The 15,397-nt window shown below is 29.4% G+C and overlaps 1 protein-coding gene across 1 annotated transcript in view; it reads left to right on the top strand.

Moving 5' to 3' along the window:
* LOC111636711 (protein phosphatase 1G-like) overlaps positions 1–15,397 on the top strand; it is a gene marked incomplete at its 5' end in the record, with an annotated part of 94,495 nt that overhangs the window by 21,227 nt on the left and 57,871 nt on the right. The window contains one exon of the mRNA XM_023382015.1: positions 5,404–6,087. Within this exon, the coding sequence (XP_023237783.1) occupies positions 5,404–6,087 (684 nt within the window). The remainder of the gene's footprint in view (positions 1–5,403; positions 6,088–15,397) is intronic.

The following is a 15,397-nucleotide window of genomic DNA, read 5'->3' as shown; positions in this document are numbered from 1 at the left end:
TTAAGATTAATTCCTGTCTCGAATGTATCCTTGCAGTTAATATCATGTTGCATTTCAATTAACTCTTCTTGTATTTCATCTGGCACCTCAGAAATGTTGACTATGAAAGCATTGCAAATCAGTTTCCGAATACCTTTGTCCTTGCAGTCAGGAAAATAGCAATTGAATTCATTTTTCAAGCTTTGCAAATGGAATGTAATGTTGTTTTGTATTTGTCCTTTAATCTCAGCACACTGTCAATCATATGTAAAATAAGTACATCGTTGCCGAAGTATGAAGCACAAATGATAATGTATGTTCGATATGTAGACGATGTACTTATTTTCTGGAACACTAAACCCAACGTACAGAGCTTTATAAAGGATATAAATGACAACAGATTCGGCCTTGAGATAAAGTTACAGCAAGAAAATGATAAGACTATACATTTCTTAGATCTGGATATACAAATTAACAGCGTACAAGATTTCAAGACTAAAGTTTACAGAAAGCCATCCTATAACCCTATATTTATTCCGTGGATCTCTCACGATCCCCCAGCATATAAAATAGCAGTGTTCAGAGCATTAATCGCAAGAGCTTATTTGCACTGTAACAATACAAAAGATAGAAACGAGGAACTGAATTATATATATAACTTAGCCAAAAAGTACAGGATTAATATTAAGGCTATTATCAGCAAGAGCAAAACGCGCCTTAAGAAGAGAAATTTACCTAATAAGGAAGGAGTTTTAACGATGGAGTATAATGCTTTGCTGAATAATATTTTTCGACATGTTGGAAAGGCCCAGAACAAAAGAATCCTATATAAAAGAACCCTCACCACTTACCAACTTTTACGATCTGATAAGGATGTAGTGGATAGAAAAACACTCCCCGGTGTATATAAAATTCCAGTTATGGACTCAAGGCGACATAGTAAATTAATGTATATAGGGGCAACAGGAAGATGTATCAAAGACAGGTTAGCTGAACATCAAGCAAATATAAGAAAAGAACAACCATGCACTGCGCTGGCCACTACGTTTTAGCAGACCTGCAAGATGTCAAGGCTGAATGGGACCAAGCAAGATTTATGCAGATAGTTCGAGACAGGCAGCACCAGCATTACGCGGAAGCATGGCAGATTTGTAAAGCAAAGCATAAAGGCCTTGCAATCAACTTTCGAGAATCCACAAAAATATCGGCAGCATGGTTCTCTAGCTTAATATAAACCATAATAATTGAGGGAAGTAGTTAATAGTGATGTTCAGAGATAGTAACTATTTGTATGTAGATATTTATGTAGTTTTTAGGATTTTTGTACTTCCATTGTTAAGTTCACAATGACGTCATAAATTGCAACGGATTATAGGCTAGTTCAAAAATATTCGAAACCTTGTTCGTTGTACCAAGCGTTCGATTTACATTTTGTTATTTTTATTTGCTTTATTTTTCTTGAGAAAGGTCTTTTAACAAGACCGAAAACGTTAGAAGTAATAAACTTTGGCTGCAAAATAAGAGTAGCATTCCCTTAGCTTTAGGCTACTTTCTTCCTTTTAGGTTGCCAAATTTGCTCTTTATAACTTCACATAAATAGCAATAGTTTTCATTTCAACTTTCTTTGGCTTTTTTTTTTTTTTTAATTATTTTGGTTTTTTTCAGTACTTATTGTAGGTAGATTAAGTAATATAAAACCTTTGACACTTTTTCTAGCAATTTCTTTAATCGAACTAACGTTTTCAGCTATATTTAATAGCCTTCCTCGGGTACTACAATATTGGAACATCCTCATTCCAATAATGTAGTACCTGAGGAAGGCTATTAAATATAGCCGAAAACATTAGTTCGATTAAAGAAATTGCTAGAAAAAGTGTCGAAGGTTTTATATTACTTATTTACAGAAGTTCTAGCTTTCCATGCATAGAATAGGTAGATTGCTAGGCATTTTACTATGTGTAATGTTAATACACACAGTTTCATCCTCATCCATTTTCCTTTCTTTTAAATTAATTAAAATATCTATAACCGTGAGGCAGATAATAGTAAGGGCTTATATTACCAATGATAATGGACACAAATGCTCAGGAATCAAAGTAAAAAAATTTAATAAATCAAAAAAGGGGGTGCACTACAATAAGATGACTACATAAGTATGGAAACCGAAAAACCCAAAATGCATTTCAGACTATTTTCCTATTTTCTCATCAGTTGGTATTAACTAAAGGTTTTACTATACTTAAAAATTATACAAAGTGAAAAAAAATAAATTTAAACTTAAAACTATGCCTAAAGCTATACAATATAAAGATGAAAATGTCGCCATGACTGTATGAGCAGTAAGCATTATCAATGTAGACAGGAATAATAATTCTTTGCAACGTTGAATAGTAGTGGGACTTACAGGGTGCTGATACAAAAACAGTTATGAGTTAGCCCAATTATTGGTTTGCAGTTATGAACTAATGTTATACAGACAGTTTAGATTATATACATATCGAAATCGGTAAGATGACAGAGTTGCAAGACATTACTACAAGATATAGGAAGCAGTTACAAAGGAGGTGTGTTACCTTCCACATCTGGTGCGCAAGTGGTGAAAACATATGATGCAACCAGATATCACTGTTATTTTTATCTATTTCATCCTTTAATAGATGAGGTTAGTTAATACCAACTGATGAGGGATTATTTTCTACTGGAAAATATTCCGAAATGCATTTTGGGTTTTTCGGTTTCCATATTTATGTAGTCATCTTATTGCACACCTCCTTTTTTGTTTTATTAAATTGAAACGATTCATGTATTAGCTCTATGCTGGGAGCAAAATGAAATGAACAATACTCCCCCGACCGAAAAGTACTTTGGATGGCCATCACCACATGTAGGAGAGTGTTTGTGCCCATTATCATTGGTGTGATAAGCCCTTACTATTATCTGCCCATTGGTTATAGATATTTTAATTAATTTAATTATACCTAGGGCTAAAAGCAATTTCTGTAATAATTTTTTTCCTTTCTTTTGTTTCAGCCTAGCTACATGTTTGCTGCATGAAGCAAAATGTAAGGAGAAAGAAAGGATCCTCTTTTCCTCCTGAAGGGTTGGAGATGAGGCCCATAATATATATTCTATTTTGATCAGAACTGGAAATATAAATGAAATCAACATTAGACATTTAAAGGGGGTATGGCACTTTTGTTTACATGCATCCAATACTCTTTACAAGAACAGTTATTGTGAAACAAGTATTAGAATTAGATATATGGAATTATTTTGCAAATAATTATTACTTTGTAAGAATTGTAACTAATGTATAGAGAAAAGTGCTCGAAATAAATCCTCTTTTTTGCAAATAAGAGTTAAATTTAAGATATTTTTAACAAGATAAGATGTATTGTTGAAAATATAGAAGTTGAACATTATTAGAACACTTACGTGCAGTGGCATTACAGGAGTGGAGTTCCGGATACGGAAATTTATCCGACTTTTGGAGAAAGGTTTTATCCGCTAGCACTTTCAGTAGTGTAAAACTACCATCATCAGGCAGTACATAGAATTCGATAGTTTAAGCTTTCCGAACGATATTCCGGCGGTTTTTTTAAATTTCAATATCGAATATTTCGAACGACATTTCCGACGGTTCAGCTGATTATGGTTTTTCATCAAAACCATGAATATTCTTTAATATCCTAGAAAAAATACTGTCGGGTCTCCACCTCCAACCACCCCTAAAACCCACTCTTTGTTAACTTCAGCTTGAACAATTTTTTTTGTGTTTTGCAGTTTTATTATTGTAAATACTCAACTTAATAAATATACATTTTAATTACTAAGACAATTGTTTTTATCATCTTCTCCCATCCCCTCAAAAACATAGGCAAGCTGGTACTTTTAATAACTTAAACATTTTCAATATTTCAAAATATCTGAAATGTTTAAGTTCTTAAAAATATCATTTATTTAACACTAAAAAGTCTCAGTTTTTTTCTTTTTAGTTAAGAAATCAGATCTTTCAAATTAGTATATTAGTATTTATAAATAATAGTTGTTATTCATGAAGACCATATGATCACTCAAAAAAAATTAAACACTAAGATCATTAAAAGATTTGATAGATGAAACATGAGCATTTAGTTTAATGAAAGATATGTAAAAATGATCCCTAGTGAAAATTATTATAATAGAAATACTTTGCTGTGCATGTAAACTGTTATATTTTGAAAACATTATCAACAATATTATGCTACAGTATAAAGTACACTTTGAATTAAATTGGTATGAATTAGTAAAACTTATTGGAAAATTATTTAAAACATAAGTACATAATTATTTACATTATCTGAATATATTGTATGTTAACATTCCTATGGATATAGAAACTGATAATCTGATTGAATGATATAAATTGTAATAGTTGCTTTTATGTGAGCCAATTATTTTTCAATGAACTTTAACATGCTTAGTGTGGATAGAGAACTATAACATGCATTTCCAAAATGCATAAAGAAGAAATTACTTTGGTAAGCATGTTATATAATTTGGTTTATTTATTTATTTATAAATATTTAAAGAAAATAGTTATTGTTATATTCCATTATTAGAACATACTAAAATTGAGAAAATCCAAAAATAGATGAAGAATAGCTGCAAAAATAGTTGTGAAAAAATTTCAGGACAATAGAATTTTTTTCATACATCTATTTTTGATAGATATACAGTTCAAAATTATGATAGCATACACTATATATAATAAGCTAACAAACTGACCTTTTGTACATTTCCAGCAATGCCATCAATGTAAATAAAATGCAAACATTTTTGGCCTCATTCAGGGGTCAGCATCGGGCTTCTACAGAAGATTCTCTTCTTATTCTTTTTTAGCTGAACTTTTTCTTAAAAAGTTTGGCTAAAAAATGTTTGTTTTTCATTTACATTGACAACATTGTTGGAAATATACGAAAGGTCAGTTTGTAATCAATTATACAGTAATTCCAGCTTTAAGGAAGAACAGTTTTTTGTACATTTTCAACAGGTAAAAAGATGGTCTCCCAGGAACAATTTTAGAACAATAATTTCAAATTAAAAAATTGTTATGTAAAATTAAAACAACAACAATCATTTGTTGTTGTTTTTATAATACCTAAATTATATTTAACATTATAAACTGTATTTTTATACTAAGTGTATGTTTCTTGAAGAATTAATTTTTAGAGAATATTTTATTGGTTAATAATTTCAAAATAAATTTATTTAACTTTAATAACTAACAGATATCAGCAATTACAAATTAAAAAATATTGATTTGTTGTCTGTTAAAATTATGTATTAAATAATAGTTTAAAGTCAAGGATTTTTTTGATTTTTTTTTTAAATTTGATGACTTTAATAATTAATATTTTCTAATTAATAATTAATATTTTCTCATTTTATAGAAGAAGATGATACTACAGTACTTAATGAAGAAGCAGAAATGCCATTGGAAGAATTATTAGCTCGTTATAAATCAGGAGGCGTTCCATTAAAAAGTTCTCCTCATTTGGAGCATTTACATAATGACAAGTGGCGCAGCTTGGCCTATGTGGCCTTTCCACCAAAAGACACAGACCAACCAACCAACCTACATAATGACAAGCCTAAGTCACCAGTGCTTAGAGCAAAACAAGAAAACTCACTAAAAAAATCAGAACATAATTTAAAAGAAGAAAACTCTAATGAAATTTTAATCAATGGTGAAAGTAATTGTATAAAGAAAACACAAGAAATAATAAATAACAATGAAGAAAATAGTGAAAAAAATACTGAAAGTAGTGGTGATGACGATGATGATGCAAGTTCCAAATCTCACAATAGAACAAAAGATAAAAATGATTCTATTACAGAACATACAAGGAAAGAAGAGGAAAAGTTGGAAAACATAATAGATAATTCTGTAAGCAATGATGATGTAGATAAAGAAAAAGATGTTGATATTGATAAATCTAATAAACTTGAATCTAGTTTTGAAAAAGGATCCACATCAAATAATTCCTCAAATAACAGAAAGAAGGGTCCAGTTGTTGATTTAGACGAATCAGATACTTCTGATGATGATTATGGAGAATCAGATAGGTAATATATAACTTTATTCTTTCAAAGAATATTTAGTATGTCTCTATCAGTTTAAATTTGTTATTTATATTATATATTAATTAAAATAAACTGAACATTATATAAAATTATTACAGTAAAACCTGTGTAAACTGGAGTCATGTGATACCAAACATTTTTTCCAGTTTAGAAGGTTTTTGTTTTGAACAGGTTTTTTTTAATACAGAAAATTGCTCTGCTTCAAAGAATTTTTGGGTTTAGACACATTTCCTTTTTTATTCAGGTTCCTTTTGGACAGGTTTTACTGTATGTATTACAAATATTTATCTATTTAATAAACAAATACAATATTCAAATGAATTCTTATTGAATAGTTATCCACTTTATTTTTCTGTGTAGATAAAATAGTATACGCTTCAGTAGAAGAAATATATAATGAAAAATTTAATTTCTATTCTTGATAATTAAAATGTTATTGAAAATGTTTAAAATAAAATTTATTGTATTTTAAACATTTTCAATAACACTTTAGTTTACATGTTGAATGCAATTGTCATGTTTTAAGAATTACATGTCATTTAGTTGAAAATATTTTTTTATTTCTAGATAATTTGCTTACTTCAAAATACAAAAAATTTTCATGAAAAATTAATTGAACCATTAATATTAGTTTCTAACTTTAATATTCATTGAAAGCATTGTTTTATTCAATTTTTTCAAATTTTATTGCAACAGTAATATTTTGAACTTATGAATTTATTCAGTTGTATTATTAAAATTTGTAAATTATTTTAGTCTTTTTATATAAACTTACTCCTGTAAAAACATAGCAATAAATATTTATAAATCCATCAATTCAACATTTATAAATTCACAATAATATCATAAGATTATTGTGCTGAAAAACTTGCCATTTGATTTATTATAATTTTAAACTAATCATTTTTTTTTTTAAATAGACTCATAACTGCTGATTAAATGTTATAAATAAAATAAAATAAACCTTTAACTATCCAGCAATAAATAATGTTTAATAAAAACGTTTTTAAACGGCCATCTTCAGTTGACCAATATTTAAAAAAGAACACTAAAAAAGAACGTATGAAATACAAATTAAACAGAAACCGAAATGCGCATGCGTACTTCATCGGACTTGCGTCTTCTGAAAATCTATAAATAACTTGCAAGTAACATAAAAAAATAATAAAGCTGCCAAAAAAGGGGGAGAGGAGAATATACGTTGATTACAAGGTGTTAATCTGCGTTATTGTAAAAGGATTTCCAGGCATAAGATAACCCTTCTGCATCTCTATGATTAATGCATCCCTTATTTATGTGTGCCTTGTGTATCTCTATCTTTTCAAGGTCGGAGGAGGGAGGTGGACGAGCTTATTACGAAGTTTCAGAATCAGAATCAGCAGCATCCCAAAAAAATGACCCAGGAACGAAGAGTAGTTCTTAATTATTTTCCTTTTTTAGACAAAATGATTAGGAGAGTGGCAAATAGTAATAATCTACAAATAGTATATCGGCGTAATTCGACGATCTACAGAAGGTTAAGAAATGATAAGAGAAAGGAAAAGCGAAATAATTTATCAGGGGTTTATTCTATACCTATAAAGGATCAGCGGTTCAACTCAGACCTTGTTTACGTGGGTGCTACTACGCGGCACTTAAAACAAAGATTAAAGGAACATAAATACTCTGTGAGTAAGAACATAGATGCCACAGTGCTCACAGCATTTGCCAAACAGCAAGAGGTCGAGGTATATTGGGATCAAGCCTCGATCATTAGAGCCACGAATTCCAGACAGGCATTGAAACACCTTGAAAAGATAGAGATACACAAGGCACACATAAATAAGGGATGCATTAATCATAGAGATGCGGAAGGGTTATCTTATGCCTGGAAATCCTTTTACAATAACGCAGATTAACACCTTGTAATCAACATATATTCTCCTCCTCCTCCTTTTTTTTTTGCGGCTTTATTATTTTTTTATGTTATTTGCAAGTTATTTATAGATTTTCAGAAGACGCAAGTCCGATGAAGTACGCATGCGCATTTCGCTTTCTGTTTAATTTGTATTTCATATGTTCTTTTTTTAGTGTTCTTTTTTTAATAATGGCTGAACTGAAGATGGCCGTTTAAAAATGGTTGAAAACGATTTTATTAAACATTATTTATTGCTGGATAGTTAAAGGTTTATTTTATTTTATTTATATTATTCATTCCAGTATAAGTTCTTGTTTTTATTTATTTATTGATTAAATGTTACAGTTATTAAAAACTAACTTACATTTTATGATACCTTTATGAATCCAGAGCCTTAACTAGGGTATGGCCAATGTAGCCCCTGCCATAGGTGCCAATGAGAAGGTTTCGGAATAATATGTATTCGAAATTAATAACAAAAAAATTTTTATATTTATATAGTATTTAAATGTCATTGGATAATTTTTTTAGAATAAAATTATATTTTTTAATAATAAAAATTAAAAAGGTGCCTTTTTTATTCTTGGCCATAGGTGTCCAAAATCCTAGTTACGGCTCTGTATGAATCATTTACTAAACATACTGTGACATAGGAAAAGTTGAGGTATTGACGCATACAATAAGTTAAAATATCATAACCACATTGGTATTTTCACTCCTGTTTAAATAAATTAAAACTAGATGAGATGCTATAAATAATTGGAAAGATTCTGAACATCAACCTTTGAACTTGCTCTAAAATCAGAAGTATATTTAGGGTATATTCTATGTGGCAGCATACAGTGTATGTGAGCAGAAAGAATCTTTGTATGCACTTCCAACTCACAAACAACTTCTGTCCAGAGTGGACGCATGTTGTTTACAAAATGCGTCCATGTTGTTTACAAAATGGTGATGAGATAATTTTGTCAAATGCTTGCTACGGAAAATATGAAAAGCATTAAAACGTTAAATTTGAAAGTTAAACGTTATTGCTAACTAGATGCACAACAAATATAAAGAATATCCATAGAATAAGTTTAAAAAAAGTTTTATTTTTAAAATGTTGCATTTATAAAATCAGAAATTGTTAAATTACATAAAAATTATTAAAATATATACAACAGGTAATTTAATTGTGTGTACAACAGGTACACACAATTTAATTGTCATTCTGTTCTCATTCATCTACAAAATCAGCCATTTTCTTCTTTGGAAGCATGGACAGTGGAAGGTGTGATCAAATTTGCTTAGTAGCTGCTTCCTATACACGCATGTAGAAACGTCATTTGGTGGTCACTGCATGCTAAAAGCAGTTACTCCAGACATGCACATTTGCTTGAATCAGTTTGTCCACTCCGCTTGGAAGTGTATTCACAGTTGCTGGATGCTGCCATGTAAGATGTACCCTTAGATTCAGAAGAATGAAAATTATCATAATAAAATTTCAGCAATCAGATTTGGAGTTATTTAGCTGAACTAATAAGTAGCAAGTTGGTAGATATAATTTCTAAAATTTATAACTAGGCTGACTTGATCAGTAAAATAAAAAAGAAGTACAATAAAGCTAAATAATGAAATGAACTTACAAAGAAGATAAGAGATAAGAGTTTACTTGTGAAAAACAATATTCCATATTGCATATGTATCAGAAGTTTGATATTGCTTCTTTTGAAATTAATGACAGATTGTGCTATTATTGGCTGAAAAATGATACTAGTGTTTTTTATGTGAAATTACATGCATACTATTCTAGTAAAAACATTGAGATGTAATACAGCTATTTTTGGTTGTAAAATATTATAATTATTAATAAAATTGTGTGTTAAATATTTGAAGTAAAATATTAAATAATTTTAAAAATCTTAAGAAAAAAAATTATTATATTACATAATAAAAAGAGAAAAAGTTGTATTATTATATTGCCAAATGTAGCATGAAAAATCAGCTTGTTTATTGTAACAAATCAGGTTTTTTAAATTTGAACATTTTCAGAAAAGCATTGGAATAAAAAAATTAATGTTTATTCCTAAAAAAGATGTTTTAATGATTATAACAAGCACATTCAGATGTAACCAATGTAGTAAGAAAATGCTTTCTTTGAAAACAGCACAAATAATAATGAAGTTTAAGTAAAATATATAGCATATTCATGTTTAAATAAACAAACTATGAATTATAGAAAAATATTAATTAAATTGGTATATTTATCCAACAAAATATCTTCATTTCTTACAGAAACTAATATGGCTATACAGTATGCTTGCTTGTAATTGTTTTTTGTCATTTTTTCTTATACTGTGTATTTGTGTACTTGTATTTTTAATAGTGATGGAATGATTAACCAAAATTGGAATCAAGTAAATCTTGTCACAATTTCCAATTCTTAAAACGATTCTTCCACATTTAACAAGAAAATTAATTATTTGTTTCAGTTGAAGATTAAAAAATTTTTTAAATTACAATATTAACAATTAAGTATTATTTATTGGAAACACATCAACAAAACAGAGAGCATGCAATGCCCATATGCAAGGTAATGTTTGTCATGGCAGACTTCTTTTGTGTAGTCAGAGCAGTGAGGGATTGCACTTGATCGGTACCAGCTGTCTCCATTTTAGGGGAGATGAGATAACATTAGTGTTGCCACCCAACCTGTATTGGGTTAGCTCCATGGTTCCCAATTAGTGGTACGTGTACCCCTGGGGTACATGAAATTGCATGAAGGGGTACGCATGGCAATCTAAAGTCGGTCGATTTAAAATTTAAATGCATGAGAAGAAGCAATCAAGAAAATAATGGGTGGAGCATCGAAAATTCAGCAATTTACAACATGATGTCGAATGCACAAATTCGTTTATTTATAACTAAAAATATTCTCGAAATTTCATTTTAAAAAAAATGCATTTGTGACAATACTTAAATGAAATTCTTACGTAAGAAACAAAAATTGTACAATTAACACAATATGTGTTTGTGAAATTAATTTTGAAAATTTTTGTCGCTGTTACTTCCCAGAAATATTGCCGGAATGTAACTGGGTAAATAACCCTTTTGTGAATAACTCCACCAACCACCTTCCCATCTTTGACCAAGAGGAATTAATAGACATTTCAGGCAACAGCAGACTCAAGAGTTGTTTTGCAGAGCAATCACTGGGTAATTTTTGGGCTGACCTAAAAGACATTTATCATGTCAGTGAAGCAGCAATAAAATATTTACTACCATTTTGCACAACATATCTCTGCAAGAGCGGATTTTCGGCCATGACAAACATGAAAACTAAACATTGTCACTGACTTCAACTTGAAGATGACTCGAGACTGAAGCTGACCAAAAAGCAATCAGATTTTACAAAGTTTTGCAAAGAAAATCATGCACATTTGTCATATTAAAATTAAATAACCTTATGTTATATTCATTATTATTAGAATTGTATTTTAAAGGTAATAAATGTAAAAAAGGGTTATTTATCACTAGCTGTCTACCCACAGCTTTGCTTGCATTATATTGAATTTTCTCGTGGGAATAAGATACTTTCTCGCAGTATAATTTAGCCTATGTCCATCTCCAACGTGTAAGCTATCTCTATGCCAAATTTTATTAAAACCTGTTCAGTGGTTTAGACGTGAAAAGGTGACAGACAGACAGACCTTAGAATTTATAATATTAGTATGGATTAATATGAATTTCTGGTTTAAGGGGTATGCGAGTTTGAGCTCTTTCTTGAAGTGGTATGCAGGAAAAACTAATTGCGAACCACTGGGTTAGCTTGACCAGCAATTTCAAATCAAGACTGGCAATCAACAAAAATATTTAAGTGTTGGCAAAACGGTTTAAAATATGAACAAAATTATATTTTAATTNAAAATTTAATTTCTATTCTTGATAATTAAAATGTTATTGAAAATGTTTAAAATAAAATTTATTGTATTTTAAACATTTTCAATAACACTTTAGTTTACATGTTGAATGCAATTGTCATGTTTTAAGAATTACATGTCATTTAGTTGAAAATATTTTTTTATTTCTAGATAATTTGCTTACTTCAAAATACAAAAAATTTTCATGAAAAATTAATTGAACCATTAATATTAGTTTCTAACTTTAATATTCATTGAAAGCATTGTTTTATTCAATTTTTTCAAATTTTATTGCAACAGTAATATTTTGAACTTATGAATTTATTCAGTTGTATTATTAAAATTTGTAAATTATTTTAGTCTTTTTATATAAACTTACTCCTGTAAAAACATAGCAATAAATATTTATAAATCCATCAATTCAACATTTATAAATTCACAATAATATCATAAGATTATTGTGCTGAAAAACTTGCCATTTGATTTATTATAATTTTAAACTAATCATTTTTTTTTTTAAATAGACTCATAACTGCTGATTAAATGTTATAAATAAAATAAAATAAACCTTTAACTATCCAGCAATAAATAATGTTTAATAAAAACGTTTTTAAACGGCCATCTTCAGTTGACCAATATTTAAAAAAGAACACTAAAAAAGAACGTATGAAATACAAATTAAACAGAAACCGAAATGCGCATGCGTACTTCATCGGACTTGCGTCTTCTGAAAATCTATAAATAACTTGCAAGTAACATAAAAAAATAATAAAGCTGCCAAAAAAGGGGGAGAGGAGAATATACGTTGATTACAAGGTGTTAATCTGCGTTATTGTAAAAGGATTTCCAGGCATAAGATAACCCTTCTGCATCTCTATGATTAATGCATCCCTTATTTATGTGTGCCTTGTGTATCTCTATCTTTTCAAGGTCGGAGGAGGGAGGTGGACGAGCTTATTACGAAGTTTCAGAATCAGAATCAGCAGCATCCCAAAAAAATGACCCAGGAACGAAGAGTAGTTCTTAATTATTTTCCTTTTTTAGACAAAATGATTAGGAGAGTGGCAAATAGTAATAATCTACAAATAGTATATCGGCGTAATTCGACGATCTACAGAAGGTTAAGAAATGATAAGAGAAAGGAAAAGCGAAATAATTTATCAGGGGTTTATTCTATACCTATAAAGGATCAGCGGTTCAACTCAGACCTTGTTTACGTGGGTGCTACTACGCGGCACTTAAAACAAAGATTAAAGGAACATAAATACTCTGTGAGTAAGAACATAGATGCCACAGTGCTCACAGCATTTGCCAAACAGCAAGAGGTCGAGGTATATTGGGATCAAGCCTCGATCATTAGAGCCACGAATTCCAGACAGGCATTGAAACACCTTGAAAAGATAGAGATACACAAGGCACACATAAATAAGGGATGCATTAATCATAGAGATGCGGAAGGGTTATCTTATGCCTGGAAATCCTTTTACAATAACGCAGATTAACACCTTGTAATCAACATATATTCTCCTCCTCCTCCTTTTTTTTTTGCGGCTTTATTATTTTTTTATGTTATTTGCAAGTTATTTATAGATTTTCAGAAGACGCAAGTCCGATGAAGTACGCATGCGCATTTCGCTTTCTGTTTAATTTGTATTTCATATGTTCTTTTTTTAGTGTTCTTTTTTTAATAATGGCTGAACTGAAGATGGCCGTTTAAAAATGGTTGAAAACGATTTTATTAAACATTATTTATTGCTGGATAGTTAAAGGTTTATTTTATTTTATTTATATTATTCATTCCAGTATAAGTTCTTGTTTTTATTTATTTATTGATTAAATGTTACAGTTATTAAAAACTAACTTACATTTTATGATACCTTTATGAATCCAGAGCCTTAACTAGGGTATGGCCAATGTAGCCCCTGCCATAGGTGCCAATGAGAAGGTTTCGGAATAATATGTATTCGAAATTAATAACAAAAAAATTTTTATATTTATATAGTATTTAAATGTCATTGGATAATTTTTTTAGAATAAAATTATATTTTTTAATAATAAAAATTAAAAAGGTGCCTTTTTTATTCTTGGCCATAGGTGTCCAAAATCCTAGTTACGGCTCTGTATGAATCATTTACTAAACATACTGTGACATAGGAAAAGTTGAGGTATTGACGCATACAATAAGTTAAAATATCATAACCACATTGGTATTTTCACTCCTGTTTAAATAAATTAAAACTAGATGAGATGCTATAAATAATTGGAAAGATTCTGAACATCAACCTTTGAACTTGCTCTAAAATCAGAAGTATATTTAGGGTATATTCTATGTGGCAGCATACAGTGTATGTGAGCAGAAAGAATCTTTGTATGCACTTCCAACTCACAAACAACTTCTGTCCAGAGTGGACGCATGTTGTTTACAAAATGCGTCCATGTTGTTTACAAAATGGTGATGAGATAATTTTGTCAAATGCTTGCTACGGAAAATATGAAAAGCATTAAAACGTTAAATTTGAAAGTTAAACGTTATTGCTAACTAGATGCACAACAAATATAAAGAATATCCATAGAATAAGTTTAAAAAAAGTTTTATTTTTAAAATGTTGCATTTATAAAATCAGAAATTGTTAAATTACATAAAAATTATTAAAATATATACAACAGGTAATTTAATTGTGTGTACAACAGGTACACACAATTTAATTGTCATTCTGTTCTCATTCATCTACAAAATCAGCCATTTTCTTCTTTGGAAGCATGGACAGTGGAAGGTGTGATCAAATTTGCTTAGTAGCTGCTTCCTATACACGCATGTAGAAACGTCATTTGGTGGTCACTGCATGCTAAAAGCAGTTACTCCAGACATGCACATTTGCTTGAATCAGTTTGTCCACTCCGCTTGGAAGTGTATTCACAGTTGCTGGATGCTGCCATGTAAGATGTACCCTTAGATTCAGAAGAATGAAAATTATCATAATAAAATTTCAGCAATCAGATTTGGAGTTATTTAGCTGAACTAATAAGTAGCAAGTTGGTAGATATAATTTCTAAAATTTATAACTAGGCTGACTTGATCAGTAAAATAAAAAAGAAGTACAATAAAGCTAAATAATGAAATGAACTTACAAAGAAGATAAGAGATAAGAGTTTACTTGTGAAAAACAATATTCCATATTGCATATGTATCAGAAGTTTGATATTGCTTCTTTTGAAATTAATGACAGATTGTGCTATTATTGGCTGAAAAATGATACTAGTGTTTTTTATGTGAAATTACATGCATACTATTCTAGTAAAAACATTGAGATGTAATACAGCTATTTTTGGTTGTAAAATATTATAATTATTAATAAAATTGTGTGTTAAATATTTGAAGTAAAATATTAAATAATTTTAAAAATCTTAAGAAAAAAAATTATTATATTACATAATAAAAAGAGAAAAAGTTGTATTATTATATTGCCAAATGTAGCATGAAAAATCAGCTTGT

The sequence above is a fragment of the Centruroides sculpturatus genome, unplaced genomic scaffold, assembly GCF_000671375.1.
Source record: "Centruroides sculpturatus isolate CEXI.00-Female unplaced genomic scaffold, Cexi_2.0 scaffold418, whole genome shotgun sequence".
In the NCBI taxonomy this organism is placed as follows: domain Eukaryota; kingdom Metazoa; phylum Arthropoda; class Arachnida; order Scorpiones; family Buthidae; genus Centruroides; species Centruroides sculpturatus.
The sequence above is the reverse complement of the archived record's forward strand: the minus strand, read 5'-3'. Positions and strand labels throughout refer to the sequence as shown.